This window comes from Aricia agestis, chromosome 6 (assembly GCF_905147365.1).
Source record: "Aricia agestis chromosome 6, ilAriAges1.1, whole genome shotgun sequence".
Classification (NCBI taxonomy): Eukaryota; Metazoa; Arthropoda; class Insecta; order Lepidoptera; family Lycaenidae; genus Aricia; species Aricia agestis.
In genome coordinates this window covers 16,924,058-16,949,162 of record NC_056411.1, presented here as the reverse complement: position 1 = coordinate 16,949,162, position 25,105 = coordinate 16,924,058, and the positions used below count along the sequence as shown (strand labels likewise).

At 39.1% G+C, this 25,105-nt stretch overlaps 1 protein-coding gene across 1 annotated transcript; it reads right to left on the bottom strand.

Annotated features, from left to right (window-relative positions):
• Positions 1 to 4,384: 4,384 nt before the first annotated feature.
• Positions 4,385 to 6,066, bottom strand: LOC121728421 (adenosine deaminase 2-like). Its single transcript, XM_042116614.1, has one exon. The coding sequence runs from the start codon at positions 6,023 to 6,025 to the stop codon at positions 4,532 to 4,534; it is 1,494 nt and encodes a 497-aa protein (XP_041972548.1). The 5' UTR covers positions 6,026 to 6,066; the 3' UTR covers positions 4,385 to 4,531.
• Positions 6,067 to 25,105: the final 19,039 nt, after the last annotated feature.

Sequence of the window (25,105 nt, the reverse complement as noted above, 5' to 3'; positions counted from 1 at the left end):
GTAATATCTTCGAAAATATTCATTTAAAATTAAAATCGTAATAATTATGCTGTAAAGGGCCATAATCAATAATGTATTTGAAGTATTTAATTGAATAAGGATTATCGCCGTATTGGTTAAAATCGCTTCGAAAATTAGCCATTTGAAGTTAAAAGTAAATGACAAAAAAATATGTTATTGTGGGATAATATATCCATAAGAGATATACTTATACGTGGGAGAGCCATGCTTCGGCACGAATGGACCGGCTCGACCGGAGAAATACCACATTCTCACAGAAAACCGGCGTGAAACAGCGCTTATGCTGTGTTTCGCCGAGTGAGTTTACCGGAGGCCCAATCCCCTACCCTATTCCCTTCCCTACCCTCCCCTATTCCCTTCCCTTCCCTTCCTATCCCTGCCCTCCCCTATTACCCTATTCCCTCTTAAAAGGCCGGTAACGCACCTACAGCTCTTCTGATGCTGCGAGTGTCCATGGGCGACGGAAGTTGCTTCCCATCAGGTGACCCGTTTTCTCGTTTGCCCCCTTATTTCATAAAAAAAAATATACTATCGCGGAGTTTTCTGTAGACCTTTTCAATGTGTACAATGCGCACCCCTGCATTGGTACTTGTTCTATTATCTATTCTGTGGCATTGGTAGCGCCCACTTCGAAACGGACGTAAATCGCAATATTTTAATTTGGCCATAACTTCTAAACCAAACGTCCAATTTTAATCACTCAAAGAGCAAATATAATCTACATAAACTGTACTTAGTGATGAAATTATTTATTTTGATAAGGATTATTAGCATGAGTAAAATAAATGTAGTCAAAAAAAAATCAAGATTTTAAATAAAAAAATGGTTTTTGTGTCTCACTTGACATAGATAGGTATATTGTGTCGCGGACATTTTTGTAGATATTTATAAGATCTACATTTACTTAGAACATTGAATAGTTCTATCTTTTATAGTTTAGGCAGCGTACGCAAAATAAGTAAATTTTCTGGTTGTTTCCGAAAAACTGAAATATCTTACGGAACCCTATATTCTCCAAAATAAAAAGTAGCCTATGTTACTTGTAAATAATATAGCTTTCGAATGGTGAAAGAAATTTTTAAAATCGGCCCAGTAGTTTTTGAGCCTATTCATTACAATTAAACAAACAAACAAACAAAGTTTACCTCTTTATAATATTATATAGTATAGATTAGTGTTATAATATATTCCGTGGATCCTAACACCGTCTTGGGGGACGATATTAGTTTCATGTAAGGGGACGATATTAGGAATTTTTTTTCTGCTTCATCTATTTAAACAAAAAACGTGTTATAATCTCAAAATGTTACTTAATCGATTAACATCTGAGGCAATAAAAATTAGTTTTACAAACATATTGTATAAATAAGTCAGGCATCTCAATATTTTATGGTACCTACCTATCCAAGAATATTTCAATGAAAAACTGACTTTGAAAACTTTTTTGATTTTCCAATTCCTGCCGGTACGAACGGCGTGATGCCCTCACTTCTTCACAATGACCGACTGATGCAACTAGCTCCTAGTTCGTACCACTTATGATAGATTACCATGATTCCCATTAGCTAGTAAAACAAATGCGCAATGTATTAGTTATTACTACCACGCAATTAATGTTTCTGGGTTCCAGTGCGTAAACATTAGTTATCTATCGAAAGCTTAACCCCATTACGATATTTCGGTTGTTCTAGATTCCAGAATAATCTAACAGTTCTTTTGTTCCAGTTTACTACAATCTTCATAGACTTCATGCCTAAGAAATGTTGGCAAAAAAATTAACAAACAAAATAGGTATAATACTTTGGTAATGTTTGAGCCTTGAGGCAATAATAAAAAAATATATAATATCGCCTATCCAAATAACGATGCGAGAATAACGCATATCGCTCCTAAACTAGAATTATTATTATTATTATTATCAGCCTACAGTGTCCCACTGCTGGGCAAAGGCCTCCCCTCTCCTCCCCTAGACTAGAATAAATAATAATAATATCTATGGACGCTTCACAAATAACACCACCACACGTTACGTCTTAATATTCGTACATATTATTTATACGTAAATACTATACATATTTTTAAGATTTGTATTATAGCATACAAGTAATATTTAACAACACATCGGGGATTCGAACCCGCAACCCCCGACTTGAGCACACGCTCAAGCATTGAGCCACAGAGATCATGAAGGTCAATGATCGCTGGTACCAAGTTTCCCCATTTTTACCGACTTCCAAAAAGGAGGAGGTTATACGTTCGGCTGTATGTAATTTTTTTTTTGTATGTTGAACGATAACTCAGCCATTTGTGATCCGATTTTCAAAATTCTTTTTGTGTTGTGTAGGGTTTAACTCGAATTTGGTACCATGTTCACAAAAGTGGTGATCTGATGATGGGATCCTGGAGGAATCGAGGGGACTCCTTGAAATTTGTATGGAAACATATGGTGATTTCAATTTTTTCTGAAGCATTCTAGGTAAATGCTACCAAAAAGTAAGATTTCGCACCAGGTTATACCCTGGATCCGAAGGTACTCAACAGAACTTTTGAATCCTTATAGATACAGGTTCGGGGATTTCGGCGTTGTTCAAATAACTGAAAGCATAAGCCAACACATCAATTTATTTGATAATCATCATCAAAATCATAATTATGCCATGGGTCATCACATTATGACCCAATTATTGATGCCTTCGTGATATTTTGCATCGAAGCAGATGTTTTGATGATTATTTCGCTGTTTGTGGACCGATTTTCAAAATTCTTGTGTTGTTGTATAGGATATAATCTTGATTTTGTATAATAATTACGAAAGTAGTGAGCTGATGATGGGATCTATGAGCAATCGAGGGAAATCCTTGAAATTTATCAAAAGACTCATAGTGTGTTTCTAGTAACTTAAACATATGTTACGAATAAGAGAAAGTTTATACGAAGGTGTCCCTTGGTCTAAAGGCACTGAACAGAACCCCTGAACCTTTAAAGATATTTTTTTTTAAATTGCAGCATCGCTTAGATAACTGCAAGCATTTACCACAATTTCGCTTACAGTAACATAATGTGAATAGTTAACATTTGTAGTGGTTATTTACGCAAAAAGCCTTATCTTGTAGATAACTAAAAAGAGTGAAATTATTATTTTTAACAAAAAATTAAAACCGACTTCCAAGGTATATATAATAATAATATGAACTAAAAAGTATTAAATAACTCTTACTCTATAATAGTGCCATTTTCAGAATTCGTCTAAATCTCAACTATTTCTGTACATACTACAGTCTTCTTTACTTTGAAGTCGGTACCAGTCCCAAAAGCTTCAGATATTCTGACATTGACTGATCTCACGATAAAATTAGCTGGTACCGACCTCAAATAATGAAGACTGTAGTATGTACAGAAATAGTTGAGATTTAGACGAATTCTGAAAAAGGCACTATAAATTATAGAGTAAGAGTTATTTAATACTTTGTAGTTCATATAAATATTGTTTTTACCTTGGAAGTCGGTTTTAATTTTTTGTTAAAAATAATGACTATACCTTTTATTTTTTTATTCGTAGTACCTTTTAAGTGAAAATGCACTTTTGGCCAGGCTATCGATCATGTACATGATAAATCTTGTTATCAGCTATCGGTGCCGCTGCACAGTAATCGTCACCACTTCACCTTTTGATAACCGATTGCCGAATGTGATAAGTGATCTTGCTATCAGGTGATCTGTATTGTCTGCTACGAAATAATACTACGGAAGAAAGAATTTATTCCATGCTGTGCACGATCTAGTTCAGTGGCTCCCAACCTTTTTAGAGGTCTGCTGTTACCCCTATGGCCTGTTAAAGGAACTGATTTTACCTGCCCCTCCCCCCTGCTCCACGTTCAGGCGGTTTCTTGCCTTTTTTAAAATGTTACCAGAGTTGAGAGGCCGCTCTCGCATTTACGAGTGGTAGCTATCGGTACCAACATTTTCAGATTTCTACCTGCAATGATAGGGTATTCTGTAGCTGTTTTTCTCCAAAATGTACAGTGTTTATAATTTATAATTTTTTTCTGCCAATTCATCTATTTTAGGTACTACCTCTGTTACCCCCTTAGAATAGCTATTTTACCCCCGCGGGGGTATTTACCACCAGATTGGGAACCACTGACCTAGTTTTTTATTTCACAGAACTTTCGCACTTTCAGTACGATTTTTGTTGCCCTAGCTCAGTAGGTCTCAAACTTTATTGGTGGCGAAACCCTTTTAAGAAGTATCATTTTTGACGGACCCCCAAAAAAGCTTATTCTATTTCGATGTTTGGCTGTTCGATCTTCGAAAAAAATAATAAGATCTTCATATATTTTCATTAAAAAAAACTATATTTCGATTAAAACATTGGTCAGTCTAATATTACATTAAACAACATCCTAAAATTTAAGAAAAAAAGTTTATTATCACTATTTACAACTAATTAGCCTATATACCAGTTACCACTATATCAGTTCTTGTTCTATAGATAAAGTTAGGTCATAGATTAATTGTGCCGTTTGATGACGTCTCGGATAAACTCATCCCATTTGATCTGTAATTGTTTGTACATGATCTTCTTCTGCGTATCATCCAGAGCGCTGTACTTCACAGAGTTGAGTACCAGCTGCTTCAGCATTCGCAGATCGGCGTGCCTGCTGGCCACTGCTACGAACGTCAGGTAGTAGTCATATGATAGGGGATCAGCTCCCCAGACCCCAGGGTCATCACTGGATAAAACGACGGGCATCCCCAAAGCCAGGTACGTGGCTAGAGGATGGTTCCTGATGTCACACAAGAGGGACAGCACTAGATTGGATATCACGTTCACTTCTATAGCTATGTCGTTTTCCCTCACCGTCTTCATTAATGTTGGATGCTTAATCAGCGCGAATCCGTGCCCTATCCTCTTCGATCCGAGTAGGATAGCGTCTATCAGGTTCTCGTCGCTGGCCGTGCCGTGCCAATTCGTCTCTCCGCCGTGGAAATAAAAGTCTATATCTTCCTTCACCTCGTCCAGTAAGGGCTGAAAGTCTTTGAGGGGCTTTCCTAAATCCTCCTGCCCGACTAGATCGAATCCCGCCAAAAATTGGGGCAGCTCGATTCTTAGACGCTTCGCTAGATCTATAACACCTTTCGCCTCCTCTATCGTTATGGATCGCCGCTTGGAGACGATCAGCTTCACTCCCATAAAGTCCGGGTGGTCTTCCTTAAATTGCTCGGCTACTCGGTGATACAGATGGGCGAGATAAACTCTGTCATGGACGGTCCCGTTTAACTCGTACAGGTAAGACAATCCGCTCCGAATTTCCACGTACATGACGTTGTCGTTGTAAAATTGGGTCAGACCCTCGTAGAAGAACTTCTCCCTGGCCGGTCGGTAGTTGATGAGAGAAGATATAGTGGTGGTGACCTTCTCGAATCTCTCCCAGATGAAGTTGATATCGTAGTCGGTGTTTTCGTCCACGTTCAGGGTGAAATACTTCTGGAGGTCACTGTCGAATCGCGTGACATTACCGGAGGCCCTTCTGACGTCATCGAGGAGCCGCCACTTGCGCTCGCAAGGTCGAAGGGGGACGTCGTACGAGAACTGTAATTGGAGATCGTCGGCGGCGAAACACGCGTACAAGTGGTCTTCGTACGTCAGCGCGACGAGTCGGTCAGCGCTCAGCATGAGCGAGCTGTGAACGTGCAGCGCGCCACCTTTGGGCATGGCGCGGATGATGTCGTACACCTTGGACCGTTTAATCTCGTCCCTGTAATCGAAGTAGTGCTTGGAGTAGCTGAACTCGTTGCTTCGGAACGACTCGTCGATTTCCCGCCGTTTTAGCTCCATCAGGATCTCGTTGGCTACGACCTCCTCCGTGTTTAGGGGTAGATCGCTGCCCACCTGCGTGTCCAGCTCCGTCTGCAGCAGCAGCGACCGTCGCAGGGAGTAGGTGTCGATGTTCCGCGTGTTGATCACTTGGAGCAAACAAACAAACAACACGAGCGTAAACATGTTTGTCGTTGAGGCCGTCGCGCTCCCGATGTCCGAGTCAACTGAACTGGAACGCACGTATTACAATATTTATATCACGGAGAGTTGTGCTTTTGTTGTATGCATCTATGAAATCTATTGATACAATGTACCTTATCTTTTTATGCCCTTTGTAGGGCGAGGTTAGGCTTAATTATGGAGACAATTTGGTGGAATTTAAGTTGTGACCGCTTTATCACAAGTCAAATACTAAAAATAGAGACCACAGGCCGATACTGGGTTATATTAGTTCATTGAACTTAAAATCTTAATAAATAGATACTGAGTTTAAATTCGCATGTATGTAAAATGCAATGGCAACCATTATTTTGCAACATCGTACTTTCTGTACAGGTATTATCTACTTATTTCTGTGTTGGTCTACTTAACTTTTTAAGACAAAATATTATTTTTGATAACTTCAGAATCCAGATGTCATAAGTATGAGTAGGGCTTGGCTCAAGGGTCCCTGGACAGTGGACATAGGCGTTAGGGTCTATTGGGCCCCATGTGGTTAATGGTCAATTCACATTACATCGACGCGTTACGTTAAATGAGAACTCACCCTAAGACATTAATGAATTAGCGATGATTGGAAGAACTGCTTATTAGTAATTATTGTATTTGCAATAATTAATTTCTTCTCATTAATTTCTCGGCACAGGCCGTAACGCTGTTATAGTGGTCATGTGAAAAAAACTAATCATAATATATTTTTTTCTTTTATGAAATAAGGGGGCAAACGAGCAAACGGGTTACCTGATGGAAAGCAACTTCCGTCGTCCATGAACACTCGCAGCATCAGAAGAGCTGCAGGTGCATTGTCGGCCTTTTAAGAGGAAATAGGGTAATAGGGGAGGGTAGGGAAGTGAATAGGGTAGGGGATTGGGCCTCCGGTAAACTTACTCACTCGGCGAAACACAGCGCAAGCGCTGTTTCACGCCGGTTTTCTGTGAGAACGTGGTATTTCTCCGGTCGAGCCGGCCTATTCGTGCTGAAGCAAGGCTCTCCCATCGTTTTCTATACAAACTAGTAAGTCTAGGGGCGAAATAGTATCTTGAATACTCGATGAGAACTGAGTAATGAGTATGAAGAGTTGAAGATTATCGTGCGTACCGAGGGGGGGGGGGGGGGGGAAGTACTCGCACCACGCGGTCAACCACTGAGTCACAGAGGTCGTTTATAAAATGTACTATCAAAGAAATTGATTATGAATCAATATAATTTCCTTGATAGTACAATCAGCATCATATAATAACTCAGTAGCGCCACATAACGTGTAATATTGAAAAGTTTACGAGCTGAAGATCAATGATCGTCGGTGTTTGTCATTGTAGTTTCAATAATGGCAACTAGATGGCGTTGTATGTAACGACTCTAGCGTCGATTCTGAATTAATTACATATTGTATACTTGCAATAATTTGTTTTTTATCAGAAAAAACACACTTAAACAATTGTACGCTTTGTGACTATAATAATAATATAATATTGTATAAAAAAGTTAACAAAATAATATAGTTACAAAAATCCTATTACTTTGCTACTCGACAATAGATGTCGCTACACCTATAATTTAATAATATTATGTAATTAAATTTAACAATAATTATTATTGTCAATCCTTGCAGTTATGTAAGTAAATTATTATCAAAATTGGTCTTTCAGTGCTGCTACTTTCACAGTTAACTTTATATGATTATACATATTAAGTATATTAAGTAAGTAGGTAAGTACTTACATAATATTGTATTAAATTATCATATTTTTGTTGTGTTACACGACTTACATCCTGTTAGCTGGAGTTAATAAAAATAATTTAATTTTTTGAGTCTCCCTAAAACTTGAGAACGGCTGAGCCGATTTGGGCTTTGGCTAATTTTACTTTGAAATCTTGGTGGAAGTCCAGGGAAGGTTTGTTTTAGGTTTTCACCTTTAGGTCCTAAAACAAACCTTCCCTCGCTATACAAATAAAAAATGTAATATTTGTATAGCGAGGGATTTGTATTTGTATCACAATTCAATGAGATAAAATATTTTGTACGGGCACTGAACTATATTTAGAATTAAGTTACCTTCGAGCTATACTACTTTATACGTGGGAGAGCCATGCTTCGGCACGAATGGGTCGGCTCGACCGGAGAAATACCACGTTCTCACAGAAAACCGGCGTGAAACAGCGCTAGCGCTGTGTTTCGCCGAGTGAGTGAGTTTACCGGAGGCCCAATCCCCTACCCTATTCCCTTCCCTACCCTCCCCAATTCCCTTCCCATCCCTACCCTCCCCTATTACCCTATTCCCCCTTAAAAGGCCGGCAACGCACCTGCAGCTCTTCTGATGCTGCGAGTGTCCATGGGCGACGGAAGTTGCTTTCCATCACGTGACCCGTTTGCTCGTTTGCTCGTTTGCTGGACTTATGGACTCCTATAAGAGGTAAAATAAATTCGGACGATCTATACTCACGGATCACGTCTCGTTCGTCACGACTTCACGACATTTATAAGGTAAAGTACGTCAAAGAGGTAAAAGAATTACATGTTTTGTATACCACCATAGATATAAAATTTAATGTGGACAGATACCACACGAAAAGCGAAAACGCAGAAAGAATACTAGTTTGTTCAATATTAAAAAAATATACTTCTAAGCAGTTCTGGATATTATGTTTAGGGAGTATAGGCCATGGCCTATCATGGGCGGCAGCGTCCTGTGGCGTCCTAGGATGGCTCCTAACTCCTAGAATGGCGGCAGAGTTCGTACATAGGGGCGGCAAAATTAAAGTGGCCTATTATACAGTATACTCAAAAAACATAAATCCTATAAGTCCTTTTTTTTTTACATGGGGAAATGCTTTACGCATCCCCGGCAAATTGGGGATATCGGCCGGGGTATGTGGGACTCCTGTATACCCACTAAAACCCCATGGTGCTCCACTCATCGCTTAAGGCAGAGTTGCGGGTACGATCCTACCATAACTGTACCAGCGATCATCTACAGAGCCGACACCACCCCGCTACTCGGGGGGCCGCGATGCGCAGGAACACCTTGCGCAACACGGCTCTCTCTCTAGAAATCCTATAAGTCCTAATGCCTAACATAGTATCTGTATTCTGTACCGATTCATTCGCCCTTATAGGGCTCGTACTACCTGGCACACCCAAAATTGTAATTCTATTTCTGAACATCCGGACCTTTTTTTTTTTTTTTTTTTTTTTTTTTCCGGAGGGGGAAATGCATTACGCATACCACCCAGGCGCAGGGGGCGACCCGAGCGGTTATGTGGGACTCCCGTAGCTAATGAGACCACGGTATACCCACTAAAACCCCCCCCCCCCATCTTCCGCCACGCCGCATATTGACGGGGCCACAGGAACGATACACACATCTGCGACCCCGCCAGCGGCCCGAAGACTCCATGATGGGCGCACAACATATGCGCCCTCCTCCTCGGCCCCCACCAAGGCTGTAACAGACGCCCCCCGAGTCTGCTACTTGGAGGCCATGTGGCAGATCAGGTCTGTGGCTCTGCCACCGACCACACCTCGGCCGCAGAGGATAGGGCAAGCGGCGCATCGTAATACCTACTTGCCTCTTCCTCTGCGGCCCCACCAATGCCGTTCAAGCGGAACGGCCCCGCCAGCTCGCAGGGGGGGGTAGGGAAAGCGGCAACCTACCACAATGCCTCTCCCCCCCGCGATCCGTCCTCGGCCGCAGAGGATAGGGCAAGCGGCGCACCGTAATACCTACTTGCCTCTTCCTCTGCGGCCCCACCTCGGTGCGCATCCGCAGCGGACTCCTCCAGTCCGCTGGGAGCGCCCTCCTCGGGCCAGGCGGCGACACCGGCCGGCCCTGGTTGCCTCTTTGCTTCACCGCGGTTGTCCAAGCCGCGGTTACTAAGCCCCACCGCCACGACAAGGCGTTCAACCATCGGGGGGGAACATCCGGACCTGCCAGACCAAATTAAAAAAAAATAATATAAGCACTATAATAATATTATAGTGCAATTCAAGATGATATTGTTTAAGATGCAATCATATTATGATCGCATCTTAAGCAATATCATCTTGAATAGGTAACAAAAATATTACACGCAATTTTCAACCCAGGGTTAACATTAACTCGAATCGGCGTAGGTAAGTGGGCCAAAAATTAACGCTAGCGGCTAAATATATCTATACATATAAAACTCAAAGGTCTGACATGGTGATCTGTCAACGCACGGCCCAAACCACTGGACCGATCGGGCTGAAATTTGGCATGCAGGTAGATATTATGACGTAGGCATCCGCTAAGAAAGGATTTTGATCAATTCCACCTCCAAGGGGTTAAATAGGGGATGAAAGTTTTATATAATAATACTTTTTAATGCGAGCGAAGCCGCGGGCAAAAGCTCGTATATTATATTATAATATATTGTATTTTTAGGCCCTGAGTAATGAGTATTATGTTTGGTCAGTATTCAGTAAGAAGATGTTTATATTTCACCTTGAAAAGATCAAACTTGTCTCACAAACAAAAAAGCTTTGAAAACTTACAAGCATCAACTGCCAATGCGCTTTTTGTAGTTACGCAAAAAATGTGCAGTAAATTGCGCGTGTATTGTGAATAAAGATTTGTGACGGACTGACAGACGGACATCTGCGTTTGGGTTTAGTTACGACTTACGGATTACAAACTAGTAAGGGCCTCGAGAATTCTTGAGTTACTTGATGTTTTTTTCTTCTCTTAGCAGCTTATGATAATTAAACTGATAAAAAATAAAAATAAAAAGCTATACATTTATGATTAGATACTGTCCAAAGCTTTCCATATCTTGCGGGAACGTCTATTCTGACACAAGAAAGAAATAACCATAACACTTCAGCTTGAACTTGTGTATACCTCGTCCACAACTCCCCCTGCTGTTCATCCACTTTGGACAGTCCCTTATCCGGTCAATTTGGACCATTTGGTCCCTGTTTTCAAAACACAGTCCAAACAATCGTAAGTGCTTCTGTCCCCCGAATATGTCAATTGTATAATGGGTTTGAATTCGTTTGATGCGTTTGAAATATTATCCCCGTTCGAAAGTGGGTCAGTCCCAGATAGTCCAGTTTTATTATGTGGCCATTGTCATAGAATTGCACTTTCATTTGGGCATTTCATTGCCCATCAATTGAGGGTTAAGATGAGTGCGTTTTGTAGTTATAGATAACAATTTGAAACTGATACAGGTAAACACTGATTTAGGTACGAAAAGTTAAGTCTTCCGTCCCATAAATGTTCGTCCCAGTAAGAAGAAAAAGTAACGCGAATTTTATTTATTTTTCATCCTATTCGTCCCACTGGAAGGCACATTTATGGCCAATGGGACGAAATACTCAACTACTCCGAGAGATTAGTTGTAAGTATTTAATAGTGCTTACTTGTTAAACATATGTGACGTCACTATTGTCACTGTAATATCAGTGCCAATAGTGGTATGTGTTACGCTTATTTTCTGTGTTTTTTGACAATACTTCATCTAATCACTAGTGCTTTTGATTGGCTAACGACTGAACAACGAACATCAACAGTGCTTGAATACAAAACTTTAGAAACTGGGCATATCATAGCAATTTAAAATAAACAATGCAACTGATAAAAGAAAGCGAGAACATAATAATAATAATTAATAATTATGTTACACATCACAACGTAAAAAAGTGTTTTTTTCACGTCACACTCAGCAAATTACACGACATTTGTGTGACTGGTGACACTAGATATTATTTCTTGGCTTGGGGTCTCAACAATGCTGATTGTTCGCAACTGTCTCCACCTCACATGTCGCGTAATTAGCTCCCTTAATTCTATCGCAGACAATTGGGGCCAACCTGTGGGGCCAACGGTCACCTCATGGTGAGGATGTTGCCTATTTAGTGACACTTAAAAAACAAAAGAAAGAATATAAAATTGATTGAATCGCTTTATTAAAAAATATAAAATCGATAGCATTACGAAACCAAATACGAAACAAGACAGTGGTCCAAGTGCAGTCTTAATAAACCCTGTCAGTACCATAAGAGTTAAGACCTCTACTGAAATAACTGTATTAACAAAAATAATTATCTTGGGACCTCACATAATGCAATCTCGACTATAAACTTATGATCAAACGAGCTTTTGCCCGCGGCTTCGCTCGCGTTAAGAAGTACTATTATATACAAACTTTCATCCTCTATTTTAACCCCTTGGGGTTGAAATTTATCAAAATCCTTTCTTAGCAGATGCCTACGTCATAACATCTACCTGCGTACAAAATTTCAGCCCGATCTGTCCAGTGGTTTGGGCTGTGCGTTGATAGATCACCATGTCAGTCAGTCACCTTTGAGTTTTATATATAAACATGATTTTTTTTTATAAAGATATTAGATATTATTCTTTCCAAACTTATGAGAATTATTTTAATTTCCCAGTTCAATAATCAATCTGAGAAAAAGGACTACGATGTTGCCACTTTTTAATTTCTTTACTTTCTTGACGGACTATAGGTATCTTTTAACCATTACTTACCTATTTTATGAAATAGATGGTGTGATTTGTGTATTTGCTCAAATAGTTAATTTTAGCAACTTTCTTTTGTCTTTACTTTAGTACTTCAAGTAAAAAAAGCGGCCAAGTGCGAGTTGGACTCGCCCATGAAGGGTTCCGCAGCAGTAATAAGGTTTATTTTAATGAAATTAAAAGGTTTTTGATTTATTTTTATATTTCAGTTGATTTAATGAAATTTAATTTAAGGTTTACCATTTATGACGTATAAAATAAACTACTTGCTAGATCTCGTTCAAACCAATTTTCGTTGGTAGTTTTTATAGTAATGTACATCATATATTATTTTTAGACTTATCATGCCCCTACTTTAGAAGTTAGAGGGGGGGGGGGGGGGACACAAATTTTTCCACTTTGGAAGAGTCTCTCTCGCAAACTATTTAGGTTACAAAAATATTATAGAAGAAACTTCAATATGATTTTTAAAGACCTATCCATAGATACTCCACACGCATAGGTAGGATGAAAAAAAATTTTTTTTATGGTTTACCATTTATGACGTATAAAAAAATCTATTAGCTAGATATCGTTCAAACCAATTTTCGTTGGTAGATTTTATAGTAATGTACATCATATATTATTTTTAGACTTATCATGAGACTTTTAGACTTATACTTTAGAAGTTAGAGGGGGGGGGGGGGGGGGGGGCACACATTTTACCACTTTGGAAGAGTCTCTCTCGCAAACTATTCAGGTTAGAAAAAAAAATACATGAGAAACCTCAATATGATTTTTGAAGACCTATCCATAGATACCCCACACGTATAGGTTAGATGAAAAAAAAATTTTTTTTTGTTTCAATTATTGTACCTATGGGAACCCCTAAAATTTTTAATAATTTTTCCATTTTTGTATCAAAATCTTAATGCGGTTTACAGATTACATCTACTTACCAATTTTCAATAGTATAGCTCTTATAGTTTCGGAGGAAAGTGGTTGTGACATACGGACGGACAGACAGACAGACAGACAGATAGACAGACAGACAGACAGACATGACGAATCTATAAGGGTTCCGATTTTGGCCATTTGGCTACGGAACCCTAAAAACACCCCTCGCGTGACATCACTGACACAATTCTAATTTCGAATTTTGAATTAGTTTTTATCGTTGGCCAATTTGAATATAAAAAATCCGTCAATTGCGGTGGCTGCTCGCGTTTGCGGTTTGGTAATTGCCACCAGGTGGCTAACGGTAGCGGCACTCGGCTATTGTGTAGCCAATTATGGTAAGTAACAATGAGCCGGAATTAACCAGAACCTTCAAATTACGGAGAGAAAACGATGAACATCCTTTACATTGAGGAAAAAGTGGAGTTGCGATCAACAGTAATTATTCACTTGCAATCGATCGTCTCTTTCCATCGCAAATGAGCTGATATGATTGCGTTAAAAAAGTTAAAAACAGTTCATAGCAGAGTTTTTCCGAAGAATTGAAACGGTCTTAAATGATTTGGCAGCCGGCCTTAAGGTGACGCCGCGATTAAGTAAAAAAACCGTGTTGGATATGTTTTGGATTGCTTGTTTTCCATGAGAGGCCGGCCCGGCATCTCATAGAAAACAAGAAATGGAACAGCAAGAAATGGAAACCTGGGCGTGAGCGTTGTGGTTTTTGTCGCGTAATTTATAAACCATTAATATATTTCATATAAGCTATGGGCAAATTAAAGTGTGTGCTTGAACCAATCTATGTACTAAGTCACTCTCCTCTGTTGGCAAAATTAGAATCCCTTTTTTTACAGAGATCTTTTTAGGGTTCCGTAGCCAAATGGCAAAAAACGGAACCCTTAGAGATTCGTCATGTCTGTCTGTCTGTCTGTCTGTCTGTCTGTCTGTCTGTCTGTCTGTCTGTCTGTCTGTCTGTCTGTCTGTCCGTCCGTATGTCACAGCCACTTTTCTCCGAAACTATAAGAGCTATACAAATGAAACTTGATAAGTAGATGTAGTCTGTGAACCGCTTTAAGATTTTGATACAAAAATGGAAAAATTATTAAAAATTTTAGGGGTCCCCATAGATACAACTGAAACAAAAAAAAATATTTTCATCTAACCTATGCGTGTGGGGTATTTATGGATAGGTCTTCAAAAATTATATTGAGGTTTCTAATATAATTTTTTTCTAACCTGAATAGTCTGCGAAAGAGTGGTGGTCTCTTCCAAAGTGGTTAAATGTGTGTCCCCTCCTCTAACTTCTAAAGTATGATGATAAGTCTAAAAAAAAATATATGATGTACATTACTACAAAAACTACCAACGAAAATTGGTTCGAACGAGATCTAGCCAGTAGTTTTTTTATACGTCATAAATGGTAAACCTTAATTAAACTTTCATTAAATCAACTGAAATATGAAAATAAATCAAAAACCTCATAATTTCATAAAAATAAACCTTATTGCTGCTGCGGAACCCTTCATGGGCGAGTCCAACTCGCACTTGGCCGGTTTTTGATTGATTATTCTGTGTTATAAAAGTTGACCAATCGTGTTATGCTATGGGTAATTCAAAGACAAAGACATGATGAATACTGACAATGAACTTTAATTTCTTAGCTTTATAGTCATTGCGGAGAGAAATCGATATCGCTACAGCCAAATTATCAAGGCGTCGCGCATCGCCTTAATGATGATGCTGCCATCAGAACATTTATTTCAGACCCTAGGCTCACCAAAAAAGTACCATAGTAAAAAAATATTATTGGTTCTGATTAACATAGGTATATTAACGGGTTTTAATAATCTTATTTATACTTGTTACCAATGATATTATATGAAAAACTCAAAGCAGAATATCATTGCTCGTTACTATATAATAAGTATTATTTCGCTTATTTTCTCAAAAAATCTTCAAGACGGTAACGTTCTTCAGCTTATTACTTAGCTTATTTTCCATCTCAAGGAATCTGCAACCATCGAAATCTTATTCCCCAGCCGTCCCAATTAAAATAAAGGCCGACGTACATCTTTATCGGCTACCCTTGTTGAGGGGGACCACAATGCTGGCGGCGCCTTTGAAGCCGCCACCTGAAGGCCGCCATCTTGGAAAACAAAACAATTAAAATTAGCGATGTTGGTGACGGCTGACGTGTAGTCAAAGGTTTATTGAATTCCTTCGGTTTTGGAACGTTTACTTTGGTTGTTCTAAAATGGTATCAGATGTAAAATAAACGAATGGTAAGATTTTGCGTCATACACTTTAGGAACCTAAGTAAAAAGTGTTGGATATAATTATAATTCCTTAGGTTAGTTTCCTAAAAAAAAAGGGAAAGTCTACCTTCTTAGTTACGATGAGAAACTCATATCTCATCATGAGATACACCAACAGGCTACATAGTTATTTTGCTTGTCATCACTCATCTCACGGTATAGTGCCAAACGGCCAAACCGCGCGGTCGGACGCATAATACGCATATTATAAATCCAGTCATAGTACCAAAATAAATAAAGATAATGTTAGAGTCGTCGCATAATAAATTATAATAATCATCATGTAAAGCACTGAGTAGTTACATTAATATTTGTTCAAGAGACGACCCTCTGCGTTGGCCACCCTTGAGTCTACGAGTATGTAGGCTATTAATTTTTTATAGCCGACCTTTATTTGATCTGAATTAAATAGCCGACATACTAGCAGACTCAAGTGCAAGGACATTTTTTTACTTCTCGTCTATATCTTCTCGAAGAGCCTAATTCTCGTGCTTCGAATCTTTGTTCGCATAACGCTTTTGAGTTGAATGATGAGTTTTATTCTATCCTAGTATCCTCTTAGTATTCTGTGTTCTGTCCCAAGCGTAACTGAGGCAGCCTGAAACCGAAGCGATATTGCACGTAATAAACATTTTTTTTAGCAGAATAGGAAATATTACGCTGCGGTCGGATCAGAGGGCGCTACTAGCATATGCAGTAAATAATCTGACCAAAACCCGACATGTTGTACAAGTCATATTATGACATATCAGATTATTCCCAGAAACGTTGTCAAACGTCGAACAAAACTTTTTATTTACTGTCTATCTATCGTGAAATCGGTCCAGTAGTGCTAGCACGGCGACCAGCGGAAATGCGAAAGTATGGACAAACTGTGGAAATAAACCTAAGGTGCCGTTCCGATCTTTTTTCGTTCCGAAAAATTCAATTAAAAAGCCACTTTATGACAGACTATAGTCACAAACTGTGGAGATAAACTTAAGGTGCCGTTCCGATCTTTTTTAGTTCCGAATAATTCAATTAAAAAGCCACTTTATGACAGACTATAGTTCTAAAAATTCAAATAATATCCTACATTATGACATATACTTTAGTGTGTCATAAAGTGGCATTTTAATTGAATTTTTCGGAACGAAAAAAGATCGGAACGGCACCTTAGGTTTATTTCCACAGTTTGTCCATACTTTCGCATTTCCGCTGGTCGCCGTGCTAACACTACAGTAGGTAATATATACTTCCCAGTCTTCCCAGAGAGAGCCGTGACGCGCATGGTGCTCCTGCACAGGCCCATGTGTGGGCTTTTCTAGACCACCTAGCCTGGCCTAGAAAAGTCTACGTATGCTTTGATGAGTCTGCGAGACGTGGACAACCGCTGGTGGAGTTGCGGTGGGTTGATCGCGCCCGAATGTGCCTAGACGGGGAGTGGAGCACCATGGGGTTTTAGTGGGTAGTTCCTCGGAGAGTTCCACATACCCCGGCCGATGTCCTCAATCCGCCGGGGATGCGCAAAGCATTTCCCCATGTAAAAAAGGTAATATGTATATTCTATTAGACGACCTCCGTGGCTCAATGGTTAGAGTGTGTGGCAGCTCAAGCCGGGGGTCGCGGGTTCGAATCCCGCCGACGGAACGAAAAGTTTTTCAATGTTCCTGGGTCATGGATGTGTATTAAATATGTGTATGATATAATAAAAATCTTAAATATATGTATAGTATAAAAGTATTAAATATATTTCCGTTGCCTGGTACCTGTAACACAAGTCCTTCAGGTACTTAGCATGGGGCCAGACTGACGTGGTGTGAAGCGTCCAAAGATATTATTATTAGGATAATATTTTGTTCATCTATTTTTATCAATTTTCTCTTCTTGCACAATTTCTAAAAACACAGTTAAAAGCCTAAAAGATTATCTTGCGGTATAAAGGTCAAACTAACCGCTTTTCACTGATATGTGCTAACAATGCTATTGTTTAACAATCACGACTGTAAGGGCATAAACTTATCTATCTAGAATTCTAGATTATTATTGTTCTGGCTAGTTTAGTTGTTCTAACGCTTGTGTAGTAAAAATTAGTAGTCTACTGACAAAGTCGGCCGATGATTGAAAAATATACTGAAGATAGTACCTAATTTAAGTCATATCTCATCAATCATCATGTACACTATAAGCTAATTGCTTTTAATTGCTCACGATCGTCGTTGATAGTAAACTGCAGCTGCGCAATCATGCTGACAAACCATCATGGACCAACCATTTTTTTAATGCTTTGCTAAATCTCAATACTCCACAATATCCATTCTTTATACGTGGGAGAGCCATGCTACGGCACGAATGGGCCGGCTCGACCGGATAAATACCACGTTCTCACAGAAAACCGGCGTGAAACAGCGCTTGCGCTGTGTTTCGCCGAGTGAGTGAGTTTACCGGAGGCCCAATCCCCTACCCTATTCCCTTTCCTACCCTCCCCTATTCCCTTCCCTTCCCTACCCACCCCTATTACCCTATTCCCTCTTAAAAGGCCGGCAACGCACATGCAGCTCTTCTGATGCTGCGAGTGTCCATGGGCGACGGAAGTTGCTTTCCATCAGGTGACCCATTTGCTAGTTTGCCCCCTTATTTCATAAAAATAAAAAATAAAAAAAAATAAAAAAAATCTAATATTTTAAATGTGAAAGTGCGTCTGTCCGTCTGTCCCCTCTTCACTTTTTAACCACTGAACCGATTTTGATATAATTTGGCATGGAGGTATTTCGAGTCCCGGGAAAGGACGTAGACGTTACTTTTTATCCCGAAAAAATGTACGGTTCCTGCGAAGTAAACGAAGTTTGGCGCAACAGAGTAGCGGGCATCATCTAGTAAAGAATATTTGAAATGCTTTTGCTCAATCAAAATAATAATATGTTCTCTATCTACAATTAGATTAATGCTGCACCTAATTCACTGATTTTAATAAAAAGAAAACTCGATTTATCTACCCCGATATTTGAGGGGATTCCCTGAGGAATTAAAATGTTCCTCTTTCGTATCACGTCGCACAAACATCCATACATTGATTGCAATCAGCGATCAACCCTTATTGGGTTTGAGCGTGTGCGCCCGCTAACCGAATTGTATCACACGATGTAGAGATACTGGAAGAGATAGGCCTGAGCGTCTATGGCTGCTATAAATAGTCAGCACTCAAGATGCATCTCGGTCTCAAGACATGGTTCAGGCTCTGTGATTGATTGGCTGTCAAAATTTGGACCAATCACAAAGCCGAACCGCGTCTTGAGTCCGGGGCGCATCTTAAGTACTGACTATTTATACCAGCCTTAGAGACTCTCATAGACTATCATGTCTATCTCATATCAGACTAGATCTCTCTCGAGTTGTCTATCCTCCGTCCAGCCTCAGCCGTTGCAATATTTTTCATACATTTTAAATGGAGTGATCCTGAGTCGTAGGTAAGGACACAGATATATGGCAGTGGAAGACGAGATTCTTACAGTTATCCTAAAGGAAACAAGATAAAACATTTTTGCTTTATACTTTATTGAAGGTCAAGTAGACTTTCAGAACTGGATACCTCCTAAAGTAATCGCGACTGAAACTCCATAGTTGGTGGTCGTTCTTACCTCTATTCAACAGTAAACAGTAGGCCTACTACGAAACCGTTTTGAGACTCAAACAATCAGATGAGAATACCGCGTCCTGCTCTAACAACGTCATTTCACGTTTGTTAGAGTAGGATGCGGCATTCTCGTTCGATTGTTTGAGTCTCAAAACGGTTTCGTGGTACAAGCCCAGGTTAACATTCAGCTTTTATAAAATGACAAAAGTCTGGCAATCACTGGCTCTTACTCTGCTACAGACGATGGACCGAATCCAGTCTTACGATATCCTGATTATTTGTCAAATATTACCTTCATTGGATTTATTTCATTTGCCTATTCGAGTGCAATTATTTACTGAGAATTTTCTTAATAACGTGAGAATTAAAATCGTGATCCCTGCAGAAAATTTAAAATTAAAAAGGCTGTTTGGGATTGCTGATTGAAAAAAATACTATCTAGAATCTAGATCATGATGAACTATACTTAAAATATGCACTTCCTGTCGACAGTTATTTTCAAAAGCCACACACGTAATAATGAGTTTCACTTAAGTAATAAGTTTTACTTAAATAATAAGGGTCATACCACAACCGTTACTCAGGTAAGCGTGGAGAAAACACAGACCTTAAAGTCATTCTTAAAGTCCCCAGATTACCGCTTATTGCTCCCTGATGTGTATTATTTAAATTCTGTTAAAGGAAAACCATTATTTGGTGATGATTTGCCACCGCATTTTGTGGGAAAAAACCGTAAAATACACTCGTATAACGCAAGCGAAAAAGAACTTTATGGCAAATCAATAAAGGTTGCCGGGTTTGTCTGTCGCATAATTTTCGGACACAAAAGAAATTAATCGGCGTAAGCTCCCGTTTGCAATCTGTCGTATGTTTTCTGGTTTACGGGACAACCCGAAATAATAACAATACGTAAAAGTGAAAAGAGCTGCTGATTTAATGATTCTGGAGTGTTCTTTAAGGTTTGTGGTACATTTGTGTACTGTCAATAAAAAATTTGTACCTATTCGAAATTGGCAGCAGTTATTACAAGCCAAGTTATTATACCTAGCGGAAAAGAGAAACAAAGGCCTGAGCAAGAGAGATGTCACTATCAGTAACACTGCGTGGTAAAAAGAGACGTGTGATACTTACATGACAGCAGCACTCTTTTTTTGACGTCCAGTCGGCACGTGCCGCACGTTGACAATTTTATCTCATAGAAATCATGTTCAATCATGCTTGTGTAAGTGTATACTTACGCATAATATTTTTACACACAGATGAAACCAATTTAGGTTACGTTTGACAGCTCGAGATTGTTGCTCTATTCCGCTAGGTATATTAACTTTATGTTACAAGCTTGTTTGCAATTGTTGTCACAAGATTATCTATGACAGGTTTCGCGGTTGGGTATTCCGCGTATCCCGTGGCTCTGCCAAAAGTGGATAAGCAGGAACACCGTTGGGGTTTTAGTGGGTATATCCAGGCGCGGCCGCGGCCGGCGGCCTCCATCGCCCCCGGGGTACGGAGACTATTATATATTCTGTGCCCGGGGAGTCCCACATACCCCGGTGGTCCTCCCCGGACTGCCGGGGATGCGTGAATACAATTCCTCAACGAAAAAAAGGATTATCGAAGGTTGTCCTAACTGTAGCTCTACCATGAGTTTAAAGCTATAGTATTTTTCGATACTCGATAGCGACTACCGTAAATTTTTAGTATGGAAAATTTTACAGCGCCTCTAGCGGTTACTTGCGGAACTAAAATAGCCATACTAAATATTTACGTAGTCGGTATCGAGTATCGATAAATACTATCGTATCGATAATAGCTTTAAACTCATGGTAGAGCTACTGGACTCTAGCTCACTGGAATGCACAAAACAATCAATCAGGTCGGCCTGCGATCAGTCCGAACGTTTTGATTGACCACCCCGTAATTTCTTCTCTCGCAAGAGACGTATCGCTTGGTCTTGGCCTTGAAGGTCTTGAAGACCTCAAACAATTGCATTCATGCAAGCCAGCAAGCAGAAGCGGCGTTATGAGGCTCGACCGCCCAGGGCGCCGGATGAAAGGGGGCACCAAAGGCAAACAAAACATTTTAGCACTACCAGCACCCTGGGCGCGAAAGAAATCTCGCCCAGGGCGCTGGTGATGTTTGGGCTGTTTCACGCCCGTGGTATTTCTGTATTTCTCCGGTCGAGCCGGCCCATTCGTGCCGAAGCATGGCTCTCCCACGTCAGTCCTAATATTTACATGAAAAAGAATTGATCACGTCATCGTTGTTCGTGTAGAAATTAGGTTATTTCTGTTTTTGTTAGGTACGTGATAACAGCTATACCTACTGTCACAAATCATTTTACGTGGTAGAGCCATGCTTCTGCACGAATGGGCCGGCTCGACCGGAGAAATACCACGGGCGTGAAACAGCGCTTGCGCTGTGTTTCGCCGAGTGAGTGAGTTTACCGGAGGCCCAATCCCCTACCCTATTCCCTTCCCTACCCTTCCCTATTCCCTTCCTTACCCTCACTAAAAGGCCGGCAACGCACTTGCAGCTCTTCTGATGTTGCGAGTGTCCATGGGCGACGGAAGTTGCTTTCCATCAGGTGACCCGTTTGCTCGTTTGCCCCCTTATTTCATAAAAAAAAAAATCACAGGAACATTTCTGTCACAGGACTGAAATTAAAAGACAGACAGACACACTTTCGTATTTTATCCCGTTACTATGGCTGGTACAGACGCCTTTTTTTATTTTCATAGAAATGTTACTGGTTGCTACAATGGCGGTAGTTTTTGTGCGTCTGCCTTGAAGAAAGTGGGGTTTTTGAAGTGCATGTGCTTGTCCAGTTGAAAATGTTTCTGAGTAATTATCCTCAGGCCCCTCCCTCTGAGGTACATTCGAGGCACCATAAAAACAATCGTTCCAAGAATCAGAGGAGGTTTTGAAACGCACAATAATATACTCTATATTTTGAAAGATAGAGGCTAATTTCGTTTGATGATGAAGGTGTTATGTGTATTATGTGTGAAAAATGAAATAACACATATGTACAGTTTACTTATGGTGGAGCTACGTGTGTTTTATAGCTAGCAGGAATCCGTTTCTTAGTAAAGAACTAGGAGAGAATGTATGACATGCGATCTAGACCCTACCACGAAGAAACTCGATTGCGAAATATCTACACTAATATTATAAAGAGGAAAACTTTGTTTGTATAATTGTAATGAATAGGCTCAAAAACTACTGGACCGATTTTTAAAATTCTTTCACCATTCGAAAGCTTTATTATCCACGAGTAACATAGGCTAAATTTTATTTAGGAAAAAATAGGTTTCCGTAAGATATTTGGGTTTTTCGGAGACAAGGTGTAAAAAATCGACCAGAAAAGTTAAGTTTATTTTGCGTACGCTGCCTAAACTATAAAAGATAGAACCATAAAATGTTGTAATTAATTGTAGATCCTATAGATATCTACAAAAAATCCGTGACACACTATACCTATCTTTGTCGAGTGAGGCACAACAACAATTTTTTAATTTAAAAAATCTTGATTTTTTTTAAACTACATTTAAACGCGTTTATTTTACTTATGCTATTAATCCTTATCAAAACAAATTATTTAATCAGTAAGTACAGTTTATGTAGATAATATTTGGTTTTTGAATGACTAAAATTGGACGTTTGGTTTTGAGGTTATGGCGAAATTAAAATATGTATATTACGATTCGTACGTATAATGTATTACATATACGTCATCAAGGGGAGTTTAGATCTCTTATTTCTTTTCGGAGCTTGGAATATTACACGCTATTAACATTTTCTTCAATATTTGAAAATGCCTAAGAGAGCCAGGTCGGACGACCATGGCGGCATACTTATATAATATTAGTCACTTTAATAAAATAATATGGGCAAAACAACGTTTGCCGGGATAGCTAGTACGTTATATTTTAGATGACTTTTGTGAAGTCGAAAGTCGAATCTCGTGAAGTACATCATTGTACTTTTTAAATACCAACTCTGTCGTTTTAAGATCAATTTTGCAAAGAGGAAAAATTATGATCTCTGCACTTCTATACATATAAAACTCAAAGGACTGACATGGTGATCTATCAAAGCACAGCCCAAACCACTGGACCGATCGGGCTAAAATTTGGCATGCAGGTAGATATTATGACGTACGCATCCGCCACGAAAGGATTTTGATCAATTCCACCTCCAAGGGGTTAAAATAGGGGATGAAAGTTTGTGTATAATAATACTTCTTAAATCTTAACGCGAGCGAAGCCGCGGGCAAAAGCTCGTTTATGATAAAGTAATAACTTTATCCTGTAGAGTTTTAGTCCGACACCAAAGAATGAATGTCAATAGGTAACTAACATATATGTCGAGCTTTAAAAATAATTATATTTCTTGTCTTTTATAGCAAACTTAAGATACTTTAAGAAAGCAATACAATATGTAGTTAAAAGAGGGAATTGCAATGACTCAATGACAGCCAACATAGTAATCCGTACTTTGAAATAGGTACGTAGCTGGTACGTTAATGACGATGCTCGATTTCTGTGGATTTTGATAAGAGTTTATCTTTCCTACTAACGCATTTGTTTGGCTAACATCTAAAGTGATTAGTGAATCAATCAGCAATGCTGTCGAAAAGATAAACCCTATTAAAAACACCGAGCATAGTGTCTACATAAATGATAATAATTATGGTGGTATGAGCACTACTGACTACATGATTTGTAAAAAAAATACTTAAAGTATATATTTTAATTTTTTTATCTTTCATCTTTCTTACTTAACCATAGAGTTCTAGACGTATATAACTGTTCGAGTTTACCAGTGGTAGGGGAGCAGCAGGTCCGCGCCATACTCGCCGCTCGCCAACATTCCTACAAACGCAATTAGTACCATTAAAAACAATTTAAAAACCACATTTCGATTCTTAATGTGTACTTATAGCTCCATAAAATTATATGCGACGCCGAAATTAACATGATTAATACCAATTTTCAGTTTTTAAAAGGAAAATTGGCGATTAAATTGGACTAAATGAGTACAAAAAGGTGAGCGACTGGGTGGTCTATAGACAGGTAGATTTCGATACTAATTTGGTCAATCGAAATGTAGACTACCTTTAGCCTATTAACTTAATTACTATAGCTAGACTTGAGAACTACTTTAAGAGGTTTAGTGCTAAATTAAAGCCAGTTAAAGTAAATGGTTCATTTGATAACTTGGTATAATTTTCGTTATTCGTATCATTGCAAGAAAGAGTGTGACATATTGACAAACCATAACACTAACGTTGGGTGAAATAATGAAAATATGTATTTAATACAGTATGAGTTTTATAAAAATTAAAGCGTTTTGGTTTGATTAATCTTTTGACAATAGTCGATAGCCAATCAAAAGTCGCGGTGATTAGATAAACTTTAGACAAGAAACTTCAGAAGCCGGATATAAAACATATTGTTGTAATGCTATGTTACATATTTTGTATGTTATATTTGATAAATTCGCATACTCTACATACAGTTGACGCGTTATATTAATTTCTAGAGATGTTCCTTTGAAATTATTTAAATTTCTTACGAGGAAAACTCTGTCTATCTCCTACAAATACTATTAAGAAAATCTTTTTTTTTTAATCGTCACAGTTCCGTCGAATCCCCTTGTATTTGAACAGAACTGC

Excerpts from the sequence above, each read along its gene's own strand:
- LOC121728421 (XM_042116614.1), bottom strand. The coding sequence starts at position 6,025 with ATGTTTACGCTCGTGTTGTTTGTTTGTTTGCTCCAAGTGATCAACACG.